This window comes from Tetrao urogallus, assembly GCF_951394365.1.
Source record: "Tetrao urogallus genome assembly, chromosome: Z".
In the NCBI taxonomy this organism is placed as follows: Eukaryota; Metazoa; Chordata; class Aves; order Galliformes; family Phasianidae; genus Tetrao; species Tetrao urogallus.
The window spans coordinates 11,717,969-11,741,018 of NC_136816.1; the positions used below are offsets into that span (position 1 = coordinate 11,717,969).

General features: G+C 41.8%; 2 protein-coding genes across 2 annotated transcripts; one reads left to right on the forward strand and one right to left on the reverse strand.

Moving 5' to 3' along the window:
• Window positions 1-3,013: 3,013 nt before the first annotated feature.
• On the forward strand, window positions 3,014-11,091 carry FAM151B (family with sequence similarity 151 member B; the record flags this gene model as incomplete). Its single annotated transcript, XM_079548501.1, has 5 exons — window positions 3,014-3,251; window positions 3,847-4,012; window positions 7,433-7,650; window positions 9,347-9,482; window positions 10,938-11,091. 5 exons carry the CDS (start codon window positions 3,014-3,016, stop codon window positions 11,089-11,091), a joined length of 912 nt encoding a protein of 303 aa, XP_079404627.1.
• A 7,309-nt stretch (window positions 11,092-18,400) lies between these two features.
• ANKRD34B (ankyrin repeat domain 34B) lies at window positions 18,401-19,917 on the reverse strand (the record flags this gene model as incomplete). Its single annotated transcript, XM_079548886.1, is given in 2 exon segments — window positions 18,401-18,510; window positions 18,513-19,917. Coding segments are annotated over 2 exon segments (1,515 nt in total).
• Between the last annotated feature and the right edge of the window lie 3,133 nt (window positions 19,918-23,050).

The following is a 23,050-nucleotide window of genomic DNA, read 5'->3' on the forward strand; positions in this document are numbered from 1 at the left end:
GATCAAATTTTCTAAAACTGTTTTGATTTTAATGGATTTTGAAACTAAATTTAAACAAAACAGGAATCTAAGTTCCATTTGTTACTTTACTACAGAAGCAAGTGTAGTTTGTAATGTTCTCTAACGTTCTGAAACTTTACACTTAATACAGCTGCAGAAGAAGGCAGTTGCTTACCTCTGTACACTACTGTAGCACTTACATTGTTTAGTGTAACTTCCAGCCATGCTATCTTGCCTCTTAACATCAGATAAGTATTAAAGAAATTGCTGCAGTCAGATCTAATCTCAACCTGAAGCATGTCCTTTCCATATGCGAAGAACTTTTTTGCTATTTGAGGTGCAAACTTGAAGTCTTAGGTTGCTGACTGCATACTTCGCCACTTGTACTTGCGCCAGTATAAATATAGGTGGACACCTCCTGACGCTTGTTTTGAGAAATCATAGAATGGCTTAAGGTGAAAGGGACCTTAAATATCACCTAGTTCTGATTCCCCTGCCATGGGATGAGGCTGCCCAGGGCCTCATCAAACCTGGTCTTGAGCATCTCCAGGGATGGGACATCCACAGCTTCTCTGGGCAGCTGGGCCAGGGCTTTAGCACCCTGTAAGTAAACAACATCTTCCTAAACATCTAACCGAAATCTCCCCTCTTTTAGTTTAAAGCCCTTCCACCTTGTCCCAGCACTATTTGACTATGTAAAGTTAAGCTCCCTGTAAGTAGCGGAAGGATACCATGAGATGGCCGCAGAGCCTCCTCTGGAGTACTGCATCCAGGCTTGGTCCCCAACACAAAAAGATGCAGAGCTGTTGGAGCTGGGTCCAGAGAAGGGCCACAAAGATGATGAGAGGGCTGGAGCACTTCTCTTATTAAGAAGCAGTAAGGGAGCTTGTTTCTTCCAAACCTCATTAGATTTGTGTGGGCCCACTTCTTAAGCCTGTCTAGGTCCATAAGGATGGTATCCCTTCCTTCTGTTGTATCAGCTGCACTACTCAGCTTGCTGAGGGTGCACTTGATGCAACTGTCAATCTTATTGACAAAGATGCCGAGGAGCACTGGTCCCAAGACAGACCTCTGAGAGGACCCTGCTCATTATCTGCCTCTACTTGGATACAGATCCATTGACCACACATCTTTCTGGCCATCATATATTCCACCCTTCAAAACCCACATCTCTCCAATTTAGAGATAAGAATGTGGTGGGGCCATGTCAAAGGCCTTGCAGAAACCTGGGTAGATGGCATTGGTTGCCCTTCCTTTGTTCAAAGATGCTGTCATCACAGAAAGCCACTAGGCTGGCCGGCAGAATCTGCCCTTGATGAAGCTGTGCTGGCTGCCTCGGATCACCTGCTTGTTTTGCATGTGCCTTAACACATGTTCTAGGAGGATCTGCTCCATGATCTTCCCAGGTGCAGACCCAGGCTCACTGACCTGTCATTCCCCAGGTCTTCTTGCTCTGCCTTTAAAGTGGAAGGGGTTTTGCTCACTTAGCCTCAACCTGTTATGTTCAGGAACATAACAGGCGTGGAAAGCCTGATTGACAGTAATGAATGAGTCAGCCTTCTCCATGTCTGCTGTATTTAGTTCTCCCTTCTAAGCTGTCAGAGGGGGTATGCTCTCCTTTGCATGTCTCTTCCAACCAATGTACCGTAGAATCTCTTCTTGATATTTTTCACATCTTGCCATGGTTCGTTCCACCTGTGCCTTGGCTTTTCTCATTCCATCTCTGCAGGACAGCTGGCCTTGTTACCTTATTGGAGGAGCCCTCGCAAATTCCTTTAGGGCAAATCTGAGGTTTTCCCCTCCTCCTTCCTCAAGTGACAGTGTTCCCTGGTTCTTCTCTGTCTCTCAGCAGTACATCCCCTTCCCTCATCAAATCTGTTTTAAAAGAAAAATTACAATTAAGTTTCCAACAGCATTGTAAATGAAGTCCTGACTTAAGATACCATGCTGGTTCTTCAGGACCGTATGCTTCTGAATTACTTTTTGTAGAAAAACTGATTCTTGAATTTATAGGGATTTATCTTACTAAAACAGATGCTATTTTTATAAATATTGATCTTTTCTTTTACTGGATGTTCAAAAGTCCTGACGCAATCTGACCTTTCAAGGATTAGTAAAAAGCCAGCTTATCCTTGAAGTAATCTATGTGTAGCAATAAGACAGGAATTCTGCACTATCTTTTCTGCTTCCTTCTCCTGCTTTTCTTATCTCTCAGTAGCCTCCTTTATTTTCAGGGAGGACAGATGTATTAAGTGTGAGTTTTCATGAACAGATTTAGTATTGTATGTATTTTTTTATATTGGGTCCTTAAAATCTATTTATGTACTCGGGATGCACGTGATTTGTAGCAAGGTTCCATGAACCAAGGATTGGTAACTGTCACAAGTCTTTACCAAAAAGAAAGCAACGAAACCAAGTCCAAGGTCGCTGTTGTTTTCAGTAAAAATGCTGGTATAGGTTTATGAGGCTATTAACACTTTGCTGTCTTCTCGATGCTCACTGGGGATATTTCATGTTTTTGTCTCAGACACAATTTATAGCTTAACCTCATCAGCTCTGTGCTTAGAAAACACAGAAGCGTTGGAAGATTTCAGGCCTGGAGGATACTGGGGATACATCAGAGCCGATTCTTCTGCAAACTGTAGCTGCAGAGGGGAGCCGCGGGCCGCACGGTGGGCAGCTGCGTGCAAACGGGTCGTGCCTCGATCTCACCGCGCGACTCTCCGCTGTTTCCTCTGGTTAACGAACGCAGTGAGGTGCGGGCGGCATTCCTGCGTACGTCGCGCGGTCGGGTAACCGGAGTATCTGTTCTGCCATTTATTCTGCGCTAACGATGTCTAAGAGTTAAATAAAGCTTCGCTCTTATTTTAATAAAGCAGCCACCCGGGCCTCGCCGACCGTCTCAAGTTTGTCTTCCCCCTCCGGCGGCGTCCCCGCAGGGCCGGGCTGCGGGTCGCTTTCATCGCTGCGGCCCCGCGGCCCCCGCCTCTCGGGGCGGGCCCGGGCCGCGGCCATGGCGGCCGAGCAGAGCGTGGTCAGCGCGGCGGGGCCGCCGCCCGTCGCCCTGCTCCGTGCCGGGGGCCGCGGCGGCGCCGCGCTGAGGGCCGTCCCGCTCGGGGCCGTAGGAGCGCGGTGCCAGGCGGCGGTGGAGCACTTCCTGAGGGCCGGGCGCCTGGCGGCCAGGGACGGGGCGCAGATCCGCTGGTGGCACGCGGCGAACAGCCGGCGCCGGGCCCGGGAGGCCGCCCGCAGTAAGTGCCGGCCGGAGGGAGGCCGTGCGCTCGGCTGGGGCGGCTCCGCGTACGCGTGCAGCCGTGCGGAAAAGGATCTGGGGCGTCTGGTGGCAGCAAGGTGAATGCGAGCCGGCGGCGTGCCCTGGAGCCCAGAGGGCCATCCAGCCTGGGGTGCATCGGGCCCAGCGCTGCGGGGGCAGGGAGTGTGCCACTGTGCTCTGCGTTGTGCGGCCTCACCTCCAGCACCGTGTGCGGGCTGGCGATGTGAGAAGGACGCGGAGCTGTCAGAGGGTGCCCAAGGGAGGGCTGCGAATGTGGAGAAGGGTCTGCGGGGGGGCACGTGTGAGGAGCGGCTGAGGTCCCTTACGCCGGTTTGCTTGGCCAAGTGACACATTCAGTCAGTTTTCCCTTGGCCACTGATTTCTAAAGATCCCGGTGACCGAAGTACACCAAAATGTGTCTTGGTTGCATCATAGGCAGCAGCTTGTACTCTGTGATCCTCATGGAGTAAACGAGCACCGTTTGGTGTAGGAAGTTTCCCTGCAATTACGGTTAAGCAGATACTGGAAGTACTGAATCTGCTCTGTTACAGCGTTCATTTTGTAAATAACAGGCACAGTTCACATGGTAGAAGGGGATGTCCTCCTCCGCGGTAGCAGGGGAGGAGATGGAGACCCAATTATGGCTCACCCCCCTGAAACAGACAGCGACATCACGCTGCAGGAGTGGCTGGAGGAGATGGTCAGCACAGATAAGGGCATTAAGCTGGATTTTAAGAGGTATTTTGAGACTAAACATTTGCATATACTTTACATTCTTAGCAATTAACAATTTTATAGGTATTGCTAACTGTCTTCTGATGATCGTTTAAACTAACCTTTTTCTTACTGTGCAATTCAGAGCTTATGCTTTCCTTACTGGACAGTAAACTTAGTGAATCTTAGTTTTACTGAGTACATTAAAAGAATAAAAACTTTACGTGTTTTGAACCACAACTAATTATTTCATATTCAGTGAACTCATTACTGAGTTGCAACTAAGCGAAGTTTTGCTGCTGGGAAAACTGAAATAAAAGTGCTTATTTGGAAAGCTTCTTTCAGTTTTCTGCTTGAGCCAGGAAGGAGGACTGAAAATCCCATGAGATTGCTTTGACAAGTTTGAAATGGAGTTCGATATGACCTGTGATTTTTAGACAATCTTTGCCATTCCTGGTTTTTAGCTTTCTCTGAGTATGTGTCAGATTGTACCACATGTAGAGAATGCGGCTGTACATCAAAAAGAGCTTTGTCACTGCATAGGTATGCTATAGAAATGCAGTAATTGCTGGGTGGCTATAAAATGTAATTTGCACCAGTTGTTCTGTGTTATGTAATCATTGTTTTCCTGTTAAAGTTCACGGGAACAGAAGGACAAGGGCTGGCCAGCATGGACAGGGAGGTGATTGTCCCCCTCTACTCTGCTCTTGTGAGGCCCCATCTGGAGTACAGCATCCAGGTCTGGAGCCCCCAGTACAAGAAAGACAGGGAGCTGTTGGAGAGGGTCCAGAGGAGAGCCACAGAGATGATCAGGGGGCTGGAGCACCTCCTCTATGAAGACAGGCTGAGGGAGCTGGGCTTGTTCAGCCTGGAGAAAAGAAGGCTGTAGGGTGACCTCATTGCAGCCTTTCAGTACCTAAAGGGAGCCTACAAATAGGAGAGGGATCAACTCTTTGAAAGGGTCGATAACTGCAGGACAAGGGGAAGATTTTAAGGTTTTAAGTTGAGGGAGGGGAGATTTAGGTTGGATGCCAGGGGGAAGCTCTTTACAGAAAGAGTGGTGAGGTGCTGGAACAGGCTGCCCAGAGAGGCTGTGGATGCCTCATCCCTGGAGGTGTTCAAGGCCAGGTTGGATGGGGCCCTGGGCAGCCTGGTCTGGTATTAAATGTGGAGGTTGGTGGCCCTGCCTGTGGCAGGGGGGTTGGAGATTCATGACCCTTGAGGTCCCTTCCAACCCAAACCATTCTATGATTCTGTGATTCTGTGAAGATGGGCATGCTATATCCTCTTACTGATTCTCCATAGGTTCTCCATATCTTTGCTCAGAGAGAAAGGAGGAGAAATCATTTTTAATGATTCCTTCAGATGCCTCTTATTTTTTTCCACAAGGAATTTCCAGACAAGTGCTGATCTTAAAAAGCTTTTAAAATTATATTGCACAATGAAAGTCTGGTTATATAAAAGCATTTCAAAATTACAAGTCCCCAGTGCAGCTATATTTGTGTGAGTGACACAGAATCTGATCTTCTTTTGGATCCTTATTTTTTGGTTACTGTTGCTGAAGTTTTGAAGATTACCTTAACAGTGCTTAAGAAGAAATATTTTCCGTATTCCTACCCTGTGAGCGTGATTGATCACATAATCACATTTCCTGCTAGAATTAATGCATTCTGCAAAAGGGCTTCGGAGTCACACTTCAAAAAATGCCACAATCATTTCAAAAAAGCCTTGAAAGTGGAGTCAACAGCATGTTTGAATTTTCTCAGTGCTTTGCAAAAGAAGAGTCCTGTCTGGGTTTCTTTGTTCTATTTTCAAGAGATGCTTCTTTGTTTTTGTGCTCTTTACATTGTCGTGTACTTCATTGAAGAAATGAAGGCATTTGAGTGACTCCGACAGTCACCTGTCTGCTAGTTCTGGGAACAAATGAAGTGTTCTGGCTTCAGAGCATGTTAGAAATTGGTTAGAAACCAATGGTGTTAAATTAAGTCATTACTGGCTTTTCTCTTGGGAAAAAAAACAAAAATATTAAAAAATAATAACAAAAAACAAAAAAAAACCTATGACCCAAATGAGCCAGTTCTTGCTGACTGAAAGTGGTGGGTGGAACCCTACCGATATGCAGTTCTCTCAATAACACTAAAGCTAAAATGTAGAAAAGCGCTGCTGACAGTAAATGTGGGCAGCTTGGGTCACAGCTGGCTGCTCTTTCAAGTGCTGTCTGCACATTCTGACACGGTTCTTCTGACCTTGTCCTGGGCCAGGGCTAGGAATGGCCTGATGCAGAATGAGTCTTATGGAGTGGTGTGGAGGACTGTGGGAGAATACAGGTCTGTCCTGTTAGGATGCACCTTTAATTACAGTGATTTTAAGTTCCCGAATGTTATGTGGAACATTCATTAATTCGTTGTGAGAAAATAATTATGGATTTTCTTGACATCTGATTGGTTTCCCAATTATTCTATATTTCCTTTCCTACCACATCACAGTAGTTTTGGAAGTCTTGTTAGGATAGACAAGGTTCATAGAATCATCATAGAATGGTTTGGGTTGGAAGGGACCTCCAATCCCCCCTGCCACAGGCAGGGCCACCAACCTCCACATTTAATACCAGACCAGGCTGCCCAGGGCCCCATCCAACCTGGCCTTGAACACCTCCAGGGGCATCCACAGCCTCTCTGGGCAGCCTGTTCCTGCACCTCACCACTCTTTCTGTAAAGAGCTTCCCCCTGGCATCCAACCTAAATCTCCCCTCCCTCAACTTAAAACCTTAAAATCTTCCCCTTGTCCTGCAGTTATCGACCCTTTCAAAGAGTTGATCCCTCTCCTATTTGTAGGCTCCCTTTAGGCACTGAAAGGCTGCAATGAGGTCACCCTACAGCCTTCTTTTCTCCAGGCTGAACAAGCCCAGCTCCCTCAGCCTGTCTTCATAAAGGAGGTGCTCCAGCCCCCTGATCATCTCTGTGGCTCTCCTCTGGACCCTCTCCAACAGCTCCCTGTCTTTCTTGTACTGGGGGCTCCAGACCTGGATGCTGTACTCCAGATGGGGCCTCACAAGAGCAGAGTAGAGGGGGACAATCACCTCCCTGTCCATGCTGGCCACCCCTCTTTTGATGGAGCCCAGGATACCATTTGCTATGCCATTTGCCTTCCAAGCTGCAGGAGCACGCTCCCCAGGTGTTTCTCTGCAGGGCTACTTTCAAGGACTGTTCCTCTGTATAACGCCTGGGTTTTTTCTGGCCTAACTGGAACACAGCAAAGTTCGTAAGAGGTTATAGGTCGCCTTAGAATGACAGAATCATAGAATCATTAAGCTGGAAAAGACCACTGAGAACATCTAGTCCAACCATCAGCCCATCCCCATTGTGTCCACTGACGTGTTCTGAGTGCTTCCTGTCCTCACTGTGGGTAGAGAGGTCTCACCTTGTCCATGTGCTGCTGGTACAGCCTTGACGCCGTACGGCCCTCCTTGGAGCTGCTCCAGCTTGTGAAGCCGTGTTTGGAGAGACCCGTTTGGCTCAATGCAGACATCCTCCCGGGACCCAATGGGATCAGCCCCGTTGTGGATGCAAAGGGATTCCTTGATACTGTCACCTCGTTTTTCCCAGATGTAACCTTGTCATTGGGATGGACGACTGGCTGGCACCCTGAACAGCACAATGAAGGTAAAGAGAGGGAATGCAATGCTTATGTCATGTCACCTGCTTTCCTCAAATTAATTTCACGATTGATTCTAGATAAATGCCATTTCCTGTCAGTTTGGAAATAATAGTCAATATAAGAAGTATTACTTTATTAATTACATTTTATAACATGTAGCAGTTAGTTTGGTGTTTGAGCTTAGATGGAACTCTATGGAAATCTGATTTTTCTGTCAAGCAATACTTTGTTCTTCAAGTCATTTCCCTCATCCTGAGATATTGCCTGGAACAAATTGCCTGAGCCCTGTTTCAGGCAGTCTGCTCCCTGAGTCCCACCAGGAGAAGTTTGCTAACTGGAGTTCTGGAACGTTTCCTGAAGAAAAGTAATCTGGAAGTGTTAAATCCTATCAGTATGCTCTTGCATTAGATAAATTAAGTCGTGAGTCAATTTTTTTTTTTACATTTCCACTGAAGAACTGAATTTTTTGCAATAGACTTTCCAATGCATTAATGTTAGTAATTTTTTTAAAATCACAAATTTGTGAATCTAATTGCAGCTTTTAATTATTGATCCCTATCTGGAGTTTTGATCCAAAAGGTGTAAAAACTATTTTGTGATCCTTTTTGCTAGCTTCCCTTCACCATTCTCACAGCTGCTTTGTCAGAGTGCTTTACTCCCATGCACCATGTGCATTTGTGTGCAGCAGCATAGTTCCCACCAGCATCATCTGGGACTTCAGTGACAAACCTGCACACCTTTCCAAACCACTGATTTTGACTAGCAAGGTTTAGCATTTTGTTGCAATGACTGCACTGTATACTGTGCAGTATGTTTTTAAAATTAGTACAGCTTTTTCTCCAAAGTTGTTTCAGTGCAGTAAAACATTGCTGGAAATATGCACAGGAACTACTGTAGTGAGTGATCTTTTAAAATAAATTTAACATTATTTTCATTCTAAATTTCAGTTTACAGCAATGCTATTTAAGGATGTATTGTAAAACACAAGAGAAACTGATTGCAAATGCAAGTTACTGTTTGCCCAGCAAAACCTTAATTTTAAGTTTCGTGCATTTTTTTGGCTGAAAAGCAGTAGTGACAGAAAAGTCCCTATATTGCCTGTGAGTAATTGAGAAAAACGTGATTAAGTGTTGTTACTGAAGAACAGCAAAACAGCACTCTTAACTACCTCCAGCACTCATAAAAACCTCAGCAACAGGCACTGTATTTCAGATTGCTTGTTTTTAGCTTTTTTTTAAGTACAAAACATTTTGTGTGCTACATTTCTACACAACTTTGTCTTCTACTGCATTAATTCAGATTATTTCCTCTTTTTTTTTCTTTCCAAAATGTTTTTGCTTTTAAAGAGCCACGGTCAAGTTAAAGCCAGCATGTATTGATGTCATAGGCAAAACCTCTTAGAGAGCAAAGATGCAATTCCTTGGGCGTTAAAAAATGTTGTATTCTGCAGCTATATATGAAAAAACAGAGCAATTCATGAAAATAAGATTCTTTTTCTCCTTTTTTTTTTCCCCCCCCCATCGGACAATGATATTTCTCATAATAATTTAGTCACTTCATTTCTAAATGATCTGATTTTCACAAAACTGTCTGCTCTTCCCTTGTCTTACAGTCTGACCGTTCAGTAAATCATTGTGCCTTTGTTTTGATAGAGGTTGTATTTGCGAAGAGACCTTTGTAATCACATGGTCTTTATTGCAGGCTACAGTTGGACAATGGTGAAAGACATGGCTGAGATATGCAGTGCACTCTCTCAGCCTGTCACATTCCCTGTGCGGGCAGCGTTAGTACGGCAGTCAGCGTCTGAGCTTTGCTGGTTGGTAGACCAGTCAGACCAGTAAGTCTGTGGAGCTTTATTTTTAGCAGTCTTTATTGTGAAGTCACATATTTCTTAGTAATAAAGCTCTCGTTTCTGTGAAATAATAACATTTTAAAAACCTCCTTTAATATTACTTATTATAGATAGCTAATCTTTTATAGGTTTTGTAATCCAGTTCCATTACAACCATTTCATAAGATCAGCAAAGTTAATTAGTCCAACCAGTTTGACATCGCAATTTGCAATTAATTGCTGCCTACACTTTATATATTCCTCAATTGATATATTCCTTGTATTCTACATAATTGGCCTAAAAGCATCCCAAGTCAGTTCTGAATTGGAACTCATTTATTAACACTGGTGGTCAGCAGGGTATCTAGTTTGCTCACAGTGGGACTGGGGAGAGAATCAGAAAGGCAAAAATGAGAAAAGTCATGGGCTTTGATAAAGACCATTTTCTAAGTAAAAGAGGGACAAAATAAAACCAAGAAAGAAAAGTGGTGCAAAAACAAGTACTCACCTCCAGACCACTAATGTCCTGCCAGTCCCTGATCAACAGCAGCCTTGGCAAACATCTTCCCTCCTCCCCCAGGAGCACAATGTTGCATGATACTGAATCCCTTTGGTGCTTTGATCTTTGTGGGTCAGCTCTACTGCCTGTGTTGTGTCCCAGCTTTGTATCTGTTCCCAGCCCATCAGCCTTTGCTTTGTCAGCACTGTTCAGCAGCTGCAAAAATATGAGATGTATTGTCAGATCCGAAACATTTCAGCGTACTGAGCTGCTGTGGAGAAAATTAATTCTATCCCAGCCAGAACTACAGCAGAAGTTTACTAACAATCTGAAGGACATTGCTTTGATACCTGAAAAACATTCAGCGGTTTCCAGACACTTAAGTTAGAGTTGCTTTAAAAAAATGTTTTTACAAACCTATAGCAATTTCATAAAAAATATGTTTACATATAATAAAAGAAGACAAAAACTTGCCTCATACAGACTACCATTTCCTCATTTGTTCTTGGGCTGCAGTCATATTCTCAAGGTAGCCTGTCTGTATCAGGCATTCTTTGTGCTCCTTATGGTACAAATTTGTGTTGTTTGAACTTTGGAGTAATATTTTCAGTAATTGCTTTTTACATAAACTTGAAATCATTGGGGCATGAAGAAGAGTGGAGAGACCGTGAGTGCAGTTTCTTGAAACAGAAATGCAAGGTGGAGGAAGATTATTGGTATAAATGTAAATGCATAAGGAAAACAGGGACATACAGTTCTCCTACTTCCTAATTTTGAATCTTGCTTAACTTTGAAATACAAAGGAGATAAAATTTGGTAAATAATTACATTCCTAACATTAAGATATCACAGTTCTGACTATTTTAGAAGCCTATAAATACAATGGGGTTTTTTTGGTTGTTTTTTTTTTTCCGTTTTATATCCATTATATTAATAATCACTTTTTTTTTTTTTTTTAATAGGTACAGCCTCACTGTTTGGACAGGCAAACAGGATGTATATTCTGTAGAAGATTTGCTTTTCATCCGTGAAAATTTTGATGAAAGTAGGGTTTATTATGACATCTCAGAACCACAGAATTCTGAGTTTAAAAAGGCTATAGGAATAGAATGTTAAATATGAAGCCTACAAGGTATGACCTCATTTATAATAATTGATTTCTTTAAACTTGAAAGGGAAGTGTATTTTCCTGCTCAAATGGAGTGTATAGAACACACCCATGGTCACTGAAATAGTTCTTGTATAATTTTCTTAAAAGGTTTTCCAAACAGAAATGCAGTGCCTCTTTAATGGGTCAGTATTGTTATTTACTCATCACATGCATGTTCTCTGTCATTCTCTCAGTGTGATCTAGCACTTGTTTCCTGCAAGTATATAAAGGAGAGAACAACCCTGATTGCTACTTGTAGACCAAGGTAATTTGCTACCAACAGCTTTTGTGTCAGCTGTCAAGAACCATTCAGTGTCTGCCAAGAAAAATCATTCATATTCATACAGGAGGACAGCGAGACTGTAGTTGGTACAGCACTGTGCAGTTCCTCAGAGGGATTATTTTGTAGCTCATCCTCATATGCTCCATTTGTGCTGCTGTCATAATGGGTAATTTTCTTACTCCTCATCAGTAGAAGATTCTGTTTATGACATGTTAAATGTAGAATGCATTATATTACCACAAGCTGTTTTTTCTGTTTTTTGTTGGTTGGTTTTGGGTTTTTTTTTTGCTTTTTTTTTTGTTTTTTTTTTTGGAAGGGCTAGGGGGAAAGACACCAGAGTATTATGAAATGCTTCCTATGCTACATTCAAATTCAGGGGGGCCTTCCCTTAAATTCAGCTGTTCTAGGATTTCTTTCAATTTATTTAAAATTTATTTTGATTTTCAGTGAATATTTGCTTTAATAGGGGTAAAACTACTAATGAAAAGATATAAGCAAGTGTGGGACACAGTTTTAAAGAATTTTTTTTTAAACTTCGTGTTTATTCAGAGATTTTTGTTTTTTCTAATATAATGCAGTCTTGCAGCTCTTGAAATTTTAATTGAAAAGCAGTATTGATAGTTGTTGTGTTCTGATGTTTGTAGACTTATTCTTTAGTTTGACTCTAGTTGCTGTAATATTGTTGGTTCACGGAATGTGTCTCCATGACGTTTGTATCTATTAGCTTGTGTGGGTCAATGTACAAATGTAAGGACTCCTTAATAAAATGCTGGGGTGTTACATCAGTCTTTTCTTTGGCTCTCTTCAGGGCTCTGGTTGTTGAGTTTCAGTATGTCTTTGCAACAAAGTGAGATGAAGTTACTTTTTCTAGCTGCTCTTACTTCTGACTTGTGTTTTCACTGCAGGGCAGTCATTACTGCATTATTACATTTTCAGCGTGGCTGAAGAAAATAATAATTCCACACTGCAGTTACTTGTAATTGTGCTAGGGCAGGAAGGTCAATGTTCCCTTCTGCCAGCTCTTGTGCAGGTGGATGCAGTAGGCTGATGGGGATCATCAGATCTTAGGCTGCTGCTGCAGCACAATAACAAATTACTATATTTTTGTTCTGTTCCCACTAAAATGAGAATTATTTTGCTCTGTAATCATCTGAATTTTGAACATAGTTATTTTCAAGGCAATTACTTGTTGGTTTTCAGTGTCTTTATATTTTGCCTTCATTCCCTTCAGTCTTTCTGTGTTCTTCTGTCATAGCCACTGCCTTGGCTGCCTGTCATTTCTGATGCTGTTGAAACATAAAAGGGAGTAGCTTGTTGAGAGAGGAGGCTGCAACTGGTGGCATCTGGCAGCTTGATTGTGCTCAACTGATAGTTCATCCCTTTTGGGGAAAAACAAACAAGCAAACAAACCAGGAATTAATTACAGTGCATCAGCATGCACTCGGACTCAGAAATTTGGAAATAACTTGGACTGTATGCAGTCTTTTAAAAAACTCACTGCTTGCTCTAAGATTGTTGTGTGTTTTTTGAGTAGAATCCAGTCCCAGTTGAACACAAAATCATATGTTTTGGGTTTTTTTTTCCCTATGTGGAACAAAACCTCTACATTAATATTAGAAATACATTGTGGTGCTGGACAGAGCCACAGATCCTAGTGGTTGAATGTGAAACAGTGGTTTTGACTTCATGCAGATGCTCACAGTAGTCTGGTACTTTCTTAAGTGCTGCAGTGTTAACACTTTGGCTTCCCAAATCCCAGTTTAAGGGAAATCATGTGCTGTTTACAGCACTCACTGATGATGCTTGTTTGCTTCCGAGGAGCAGGTGAGCAGTAGGGGTGAGGCAAATCTTGCTCTGAGGTGGGGGATTGATAAGACCTCCAAGCATTCCTCTTAGACAAAGATTTTGGGGTTCTTTAAGATTTAATGGCACATTTCACCTTCTGCACAGTAAAGACTACCACAGAGGACTAATACAGGTACAAAATACGTTTTTGAACAATTCTAATTCCTGTAGTTTGATTGGTTGTTAGAAATCTACTTTCCTCTTTGTTGTCTTCTGACAAATACTTGTAAGGAATGTGTAAAGCCTTTGCACCAAGTAGCTCAGATGCTTCTATCAGCACCCCCACTCAGGGCCCTCAGGTTCTGTTATTCATTCTGTCAGACATAAAAAAGTGTGCTTCTGTTTTTACAGTGTAAAATGCAAAAAGCAGGGATGTTCATGGGACGTATGCGCTCCCTCTCAGTTACAAACATTGTCCGAGGAGGCACCTATCTCAGATAACAGGTCCTATCTCTGAACAATAGGAGCAGAACAGGATGTGTATTTTTAAAGAAGGCCAATTTTTCTGAAGGATTGTAAGACTTAGAAACTATTAATAGCTGGGACATTTATCAGAGATGTTAGTCATAAAAATTGGCATTTTGTACCAATTCACTCTGCAAAGAAAACCCAAGTTTCTTAAGATGCATTTATATTGGCAGCGATCTCTTTGAAGGCCCTGCAGCAACAGCAAAACTTGATGGAAAAAATACTTTGCTGAGAAATACTGTGAAGTATTTTAGTATCCCTCCCTCCAACTCTGGATTTAAGTTTGAAAGTGAAAAAAAACTCATCTTCTAATGAGAACAGTTTGAATGTAGTCAGGATGATTTGTGACTAATGTTATCTTTTCTGTTAGTGACCCGTGCTCCTGTTACATGGACGGCGTTGTGAACGAATGGTGTCATGCTTTGCTTGTGAAGGAATCTAATTACAGATACCTGATTTCAGGGGGGAAAAAAAAAAAGAAAAAAACAAAGTTGACTACTTGTATCTCATGATATGCATAAAGATGAAGGTATTATTAAGTGTTGACAAAAGAAAAAAACCTACATTTTAGCAACTTTTAATTTACTAGTTTTCTCATGTAGCTGCACTGAATGCTTGGAGATGCTGCCCTCTGCTCTATAGCTGTAAGACAAAAAAGAAACAGTCCCTGCAAACAACTTCCTCCTTAATGCAAAACTAAAAGCAAAAAGAACAGGGAAGGATATTTTCAAAGCTGCACTTTGAGCACAGCACATTAAATACAGCCGTGGACATGTCTTTTTTGCAGCGTTTTTGTAGTGACTCGCTGTTCTTGTACGTAGCGAACCAAAATATGAAATACATAAGTGTAGTGGATGTTAGGTAATCACTGCTTTTGTGAGGCAATCACAGAAGACATTTCGCAGTATTGCACAGTATTTTGCAGATGAAAATGGAAAGATTGAGGAAAAAAAATCATCTTTCTGAATTTGTACCAGATCTGCAAAAGTCTGTCACAGAGATCCAGAACCAGCAATCTCATAAGTCAGTGCATTTTCCTCAGAGCTGTAATTTACATTGACAGGAATGCTTACTCATGGAAGTATCACTTATTTTATGTAGTTTAATGCAGGGCTTTTCAAGGACTGATACATTAATCTTCTCAGAAGTGTGAGTGAATGAGCTTCCCTAATTTTTCACTGCCAGATGTGAAGCAGACCAGATGATCTGCTGGGTGGGAAGCCACAGTCCTGAAAAGCCAACATGAGGCAAGGAAAAGGTTTCCCCTCGTGTTTTCTTCATCGATATGCATGAAGAACACCTGAAAGGTGTTTTGTTGTTTTTAAATCTTTGAGCCTGGGGGGTGGAATTTAATATTATAAATCAGGTCTGTTTGGAACTCTTTGCCTAAGGATAACTGGAAAACAGATGGGATATTTCAGGAATGGCAGAACTGTATCTTCAATTCAATTGCTAAAACAAGCTACTGAGAGAGTCTCTCTCAGACATTACTGTGTACAAATTCAGCTCTGTTTGATTAAACTGTTCCAGTTTTCCAGTTCAGAGACAGCCTGAGGAACACTTAGCAGTATCTTTGGCAGTGATTCAGCATCTCCTAAACGGCGAATAAATGGATATGTCTATTTCCACATTTTCTGAAGGGGAAAAAAACCAACTTTTATTTATGCATCATTACAACAACAAGAAAACACAACCGAACAGTTTTTACTTTTAAGGTCACTTTTAACACTGATGCAACAATAAACACATTAACTTTTCACATTATTTCTGCGTGAAAATTAGGCACAAAGTATTGGCAACATGGCAGAAAGATCTCTCTTCTCGAGGCACTGGGCATTCTTCTCCATCTTCTAAACAATTCTAAAAAAGTACTATTTCAGAGAGCAGTGCATAAGTCAATATATGATTAATTACAAACCCACACAGCAGAAAAGAGACTTTTAGAGAAGATACGAGTAGAAAATCTTATCATTAACTGGTACTTTCTAAAAGGAAAGAAGTATTTCTTAAAGACATATTTTTAACTCTCAGTACTTACATTAATCATGAAATGAATAGACTAGAATTCACTTTCCACAAACAGCATGAAAACCACTTCACAAGTACATTATGTTGCATACACGCTGTGTCTACATGGACTGATTAATTTTAAATTTATGGTTAGTAATTTAAGATTGCCTACTGTTACTCCATGTAATTTCTCTGCTACAACATGCTTCCCACCTCATCTTTCTTGTTTCTGCCACGCATGTGCTGAGGCTGGTCCAGTAATGCCTCCCGAAATACAGCACTGTTCTCCAGTCTGCACCTGAATGGAACCATGTTCTCCACAAGCTTCACCACGTGTGCCAGTGGTTAGCAGTATGACATAACATCACTTTTGGAACTGCCTCAGTTCTGATTGCTCAACTGCGTAACCTCGTGGAGCTAAATCTACCCCATTCTTACTCATCCATAAATGAGTAAGGAACTTTCAAGGGATGAACAGTCCTTCTCTGAAAGATGAACAAGCAATCAAATAAATACCCTATTCCTGTCGCCAGCAACGTGTTTGTGACCGGAACGGGTTATTTCTGAGACACCCACTGAGGAATACTTGATGAAGTAACAAAGCAAGTGTGACAGCTGTATCCACGTCAAACTCTGTGCGGGTCACTGTGCATCAGGGTGCTACACATCTCAGCTTAGCAGAGCTGTGAGCACTGCGACTTTCAAGGCTTATATATTATTTGTGGAGGAGTTAATTTTGACTACAGTGGAACAGGTTTCCTTCTTCGCTCATTCCGGTTACCTGTGGGAGTTTGGACAGAGAGCAATTCTCACAGAATCTCTATAATCTAGAGGTTGAAAAGACTTGGTATCGAAAAATCATTTTAAGATTTAAATCTGTAGTTTTGGATATGCATTTTGTTCAGTGTTGTTGAGCAGGGATGTTAAACCATGCTATTTCTGTATGTCGAAAATTTCCTTCTTCAAAAAATATATATTAGGGGCTTTTTATATATATTCTATATTTTTATATATTCATATTCATTTTTATATATTTTTATATTTTTCCATCAGAAGGAATTTACAGAGAGATTGTATATTTATTATTTACTTGAAACTGTCTTATAGTAAGAGCAAGACTAAACATCACTACTCATACAGCTATTCATTAGGCAACAGCGCAGAGTGAATTTTGACAGAATCCAGAAGACGACAGATAACACCCACAGTATTTTTAGGAAAGGGCACCTCATTTTGGCATACAGAAATTCAGGTTATACAGACACCAATACAGATGCTTTTTCGTTTGTTTTTGGTAAATATTGGCGAAAGAGAGCACATTAAATAGTTCTCAAGCTTTAGAAGATAAGTTATTAAATGTTAGATTTGATGCCATAAATCAAGCATCTACAGAACATACACAAATGCAAGATAGATGTTTGGAACCACAAAACACCAAACAGGAAGGAAAAGCACATCTTTGATAGAAACGATTAAAAATATATATGAATTATCTTAGAGGCAAAGCATGTTTCTGACCTGTAGCAAACTCATACTCTTGCTTCAAATTAGGCAAGATGAGGTCTTCCAGCTCCCAGGTGAATATCCCCATTGTTGGATTTTTTTAATTATTATTATTTTCTTTTAATATGTGAGAGCAGGACAGAGCTCACCCTTGCTCCCAGGCAAGGAAAGGTATGTGATACCTTCCACCACCTGCATCTTGTGTAGAGAAGAAACACGCGTATGGGGAGGACAAGGTCCCACATGTTCTGCCTGAAGCTGCAAGTAACAGCTCCGTTTTGACAGAGCCTTTACCTCCCCCACCCATCCTTGTTTTAATCAGTGAACTCCAGCAGACAGCCTGAGAAGCCCATGTTGATGGACGTGGCTACCTGGTGCTGCAAGCAGGGTTTGGTCATTTTAGATGAGAAGCGAGAGCACCACTCAGGCACTCTGCTGGCCTCATGGCTCCATGCTGGACCGCTGTCAGATGCTGAATGCCCAGCTGCAGCGCTCGGAGGTCTGTGTACTGTGCCGATTCCCAGTGGGCACATCGAGCAGATTCCCAGTCTTCATCTGGAATTTCTCAAGTGAAGCTACGCATACAGCATAGCTTTGTAACATCTGTTTTCATTTATAGTCTGTGTATTGTCTGTTTACAAGCAGTAAATTCACTGAAGCCAGAGGATGTTGCCTATTGGCACCCACCACTGCCCACCCTTCAAGCACAGGCTCGTGTCTGGAATGTCTGGATATCACAAAACTCTCATGTCCAGCATCAAAGTCAAATGTTCCAGGTTCCCAAATTTCCTTTGTACAACTTGTCTGGATGAAAAAACAAGGCAGTGTTTGGGCAAAACTTGCAACCTAGAACTGAGAACTGCATCACCTAATCCCTCATACATTCAGACTGATGTGGGTAAGGCTTCAGTGCTAAAGCTGAAATTAAGAGCATATAATAAATATTCCTCAGTCTGCAGAAAGCAACATCATTTAATTAATTCATTAGATGGGTAAGTATATCTTTTGATGTAGTACCTAAGCCATTTAATTCATTCTGAGGCTGAGAGCCCTTCATCACAGATCTGCCATCTTTTACAGTTAGGTAGAGCAGTGAGTCTGTACACATTGTAAACTTTTTACAACTCTTCAATCTCATGTCAAAAATTCACTAATTGCCTAATCTACTAAGTCTGTAATGACTGCTTCCTTAGTAGCTTTTTTGTATTTTTGGTCTCGCTAAGGGAAGCAGGTGCTGCTGGTATTGTTTTTGCCCATAAGGTTTCTAGGGTAATTTCTTATGTAAGAAATTAATATCCGGAATTGGGGGCTGCAGATTCACATTGAGCGGTGGAAGAAAAGCTGGTCTTGCCTGAGCACTGTAATCCAGCAGAAAGGCTCCTGAACCCTGTCTTTCTGGAAAGGTCTCATTTTTAATTCTGCTGGAAACAGAAGGTATTTTCTCCAGTAAATCTCTAGAACTTGGAAACAAAGAGTGAGTTGGAGACACAGTCTTCTTCTTTCCTATCACTGACTTACTGTCTTCTGCAGCAGCAAGATGTAGAACAGTAGTTAACTGAGAATGAGTGCTGTGATGATTTGCTCCTAAGCTTCTTTTTTTAATAATACTGCGTAGGTTTGAAATTAAGCCGGTTGGTCCCAAACTAGAATTCCCATCCTCACCCCCAAGGATCTCACTGGGAAGATGCTCCTCTTCATTACAAGTCTCAGTGTTTATCACCTTGTATAATTTCTTTGATCTACTTTGAGCAGCACTTTTCAGTAAATTAGCAGTGTCTTTTATGTCAATATTTTGGAGCTTGTTAACAAACTTCTTTGGTAAGGCAAAGCCACTGGCTTTGGAAGAGAGCTTTTCTTCTGGAGTTATATCCTGGAGCTCTCCACGTAGATTGGAAATCTTATTCTGGTGAAACGAGGAAGTAGAGCGCTTTACCCACGGCTCAGACTGAAATTGCTGCAAATGTGTCAGCTGGGGTACCATGCCTGATGAACTTGCATTTCTTGGTGAAACTGGCTGAGAATGGTCACTGTGTTCAGGATGCTCCAGATCACTGAAGCTGAAGTGTGCCCTTTTAGTTTCATTTGAGCTTGAAGGTGGGGGTGGTAATGTCAGTTCTATTTTGGATGGGGCAATGTAGGAAACTGGAGAGTGGCATACCTCAAGTTCTGGAGGAGGCACGTTTAAGTACTGTTTTGTTGTCAGCCTTCCTGATGGAGACTTCTCTGTTGTGATTATGATAACCTCCTTTCCTCTTGCTTTACAGGCATTGAGAAGAATTCTCAGAGTCTCTCTGTCTTCAGAGTTTATTGCGTACACCAGCGCAGAGCACTCAGAGTGATCTTGTAGGCTTGGGTCAGCTCCACTTTTCAGCAGCAGAGAAACCACCTCAGGCCCTGCTTTTCCTAGGCAAGCATGCATCAAGGCTGTCTTTCCAGATTTGTCCTGGATGTTTGGATCTGCCTTGTTTTCCAGTAGATATTTAACCATCCTTGCCTTGCTGACACTCTGAGAGTCTGAATGTTCTGTCCTACAGGCAATCATTAAGGGGGTTTCACCTCTATTGTTACTTTCATTGACATAGACCCCACCTTCCAACAACAGCCTGGTGAGGCGTAGTCGACTCTGATAGACAGCTGTGATCAGGGAGTTCCCTTCTGTCGGCACTTCTATAGTCTGATTCATGGCACTTGTCTTTTAGGTACACCTTCCTAGCTGCAGAAAATAACACCCAGTGCTCAAAGAAGGCAAGGAGGCCAAAAAAGAAAAAAGAAGAAAAAAAAGGGGGGGGTGGGGAGGACGGAGAAAGATCAGCTGTTTGAATTGCTCCTATAAATTTGTCAACACTCCTTTAAGACTACAAAGGAAGAGGGGGATGGGGGGGAGAAATTACCACCTCCCAGACTTCCAGAAATGCTTTTTTTTTTTTTTTTTTTTTTTTTTAAAACAATATTTGAAATATTTATAGTTGCTTAAAATGTATCTGTCACTATGTTTTCTCTTTCTCTACACTGTAATGGCTTTATACTGACTACACCTAAGTGACTCTACAGCAGTTGTAGCGCTCCTGATTCAAAATATTGGAAGCAAGAACAAGATGAACGCTGCAGCGTTTGTTGTCACTGAGTTCCTGCGAGTACCTGAGCTGCTTCTATTTTTTTCTTATTAAATGACAGTGCTAAACATCAACAAATTAGTGAGGAAAAAAACAGGTTACTTAATAGGGTCTTAATGAAGAAGAAAAGCACAAGCACACTTTGTTTAGCTAAGAATTAACTTTTAAATAGTTGGAAGACTTATATTATTTCTTTCATGAAAGTAAAGTAGTAACATTTGCAGAACATTACCTTAGTTACGATGCTTGGAGAACTTACTAGTCTGAGTGAAACTGCACAAATGAAGTGATGCCAAAGCTGCTGTGCTTGTCGTGGAGCTGAGAGTAATACACTGCCTGGGCAAAAAGCATCAGCTCTAAAAGAAAAAAAACATTCAATAGTATGAAGAAAAATTCTGGAGGTTTCATATGAAAAAAATAGGAGCTTAATGACATAAACAGTGGCTCGAGTGCACTCTCAGCAAGTTTGCTGATGACGCCAAGCTGAGGGGTGCAGTCAACACACCCAAGGGATAGGAAGTCATCAAAAGAGACCTGGACAGGCTGAGCAGGGGGCCAAGAAGAACTTCATGAGGTTCAACAGATCCATGTGCAAGGTACTGCCTGTGGGTCGTGGCAACCCCCAGTGTAAGTACAAGCTGGGGGATGGAAGGATAGAGCACAACCGTGCCAAAAAGGACCTGGGAGTACTGATGGATGGCAAGCTGGACATGGGCAGGCAATGTTCCCTCACAGCCCAGAAAGCCAACCTGGGCTTTCCTGGTATCCTGGCCTGCATCAAAAGTGGCATGGCCAGCACCATGAGGAAGGTGATCCTGTCCCTCTGCTCTGTGCTGGTGAGACCTCACCTGAAGTACTGTGCTCACAGTACAGGAGAGACATGGACCTGTTGGAACATGTTCAGAGGAGGGCTATAAAAATGATGGAACACCTCTCCTATGAGGACGGGGCTGTTCATCCTGGAGAAGACTCCAGAGAGACCTAACAGTGACCTTCCAGTATCTAAAGGAGGGGGAGAAAAGAAAGAAAGGGACAGACTCCTTAGTGGTGTCAGCTGTGGTAGGGCAAGGGGAAATGGTTTTAAACTCAAAGAGAGCAGATTTAGGTTGGACATAAAGAAAAAGTTTGTGGGTTTTTCTTTTGTTTGCTTGTTTTTACAATGAGGGTAGTGAGGCAGTGGAACAGGTTGCCCAGAGATGGTAGATGCCCCCCGTCCCTGAAGACATTCCAGGTTAGCCAGTACAGGGCTCCGAGCACCTGACGGACCTATAGGTGCCCCTGTTCATTGCAGGGGATTTGGACTAGATGGCCTTTGATTCTAAATTACTTTCTGTTTAGAGAAAAGTCTTCAGAGACAGAAGAAAAATCAGAATTTAACAACTGGCAGAGCAATATGATTTCAAAATAAGATTGGATGTGAAAACAAATTTGTTTATTTACAATTTGTTTCTAGAGAAACAAAAGTGTCAAATTAATTTAATTGCAAATGAAATGAACAAACTTATTACTAATCCATAGGGAGTATTAGTAATATTCTGGTGAATAGCTGAGAAGTAGTAACTTCATTCTGTTTTTCTTCAAAACTGGTGTTTTATGTTGAATTCTGAAGTCGAAAGACAGTATCAATGTACTTTTTTTTGTTCTAAAAGTCCAAGAAACAGCAACATAAAAGTAAGCTGAAATACACGCTTACCTCAGATCTCCACCCCTGCCATAGGTAGAGGTGCCTTTGTCCAGCTGTGACACGCCACGGCTCCTCAGCTGCAGTGAGAACAGTTAATGCAGGGGCTTCATGCTTATTTCTCTGTCCTCATGGAGCAAATATCACACTGCTGATCACTGGTGAGAGCAGAGATGCCACTGTGATAATATCATTTTTAAAAAGAACAAAATCCAATGAAAGAAAAACTTTTTCTTGATAAAACTATATTTTAAAACAAATTGGACTGAAACAGCTTTAAGGATTCATTCCATTACAGTGAAGTTTCATGATGCAGTACTGTCTCTCTCAGCTTTTATTGATGTACAAACCATTACTATGAAATACATATTTTTGAGGTGTAAAACAATCAAGATTATCATCAAGTCTATTATTAAAAAGAACAGTCCAATTAACTGGTGCATTCAAGGTGTCAGGACACAAGTTAAAGAGAAACATCTTCTAGATAGCACACATGCTGGATTTCTGACACAGTCTCCCCTCATTTTTTAAATATCTGTAAGTCACCAGTGATTTTATATTTCTTTCAGACTTATCTTTTGGTACCTACCTGCATGCATTACTTACATGAAGGTACACAGCACTAACAGAAGTCTTTTCATCTGCAGAAATTCTTTGGTTAGAAGAGCATTAAATAACAGGCACAGGAGGAGTTGAGAATAAGCCATTTGGCAAGAAAATGAGACTGTTCTTCTGTTATCTGACCAAATGCTACCACTTGCTTACAGGTGCTGTCTGCATATACTTCAACTGAACTATGAATTAAGTAAGGGTAGAGTAAGGCTAGCCTAAGCCAGTAGCGTTTAAATGTTTGGAGCAGGTTTTCTACTTGGAAGACCCTATTTTGCCATAGCAAAGCTAAGGTTACTTAAAGCTCAACTTCTAAATAACTTCTACTTTCTTAATTAAACAGAGATCAGCAGCAGCCAGAAGAAGCATTGAGCCTCATTCACTCATTCACACTATGAACAGAAAGCTGTAAC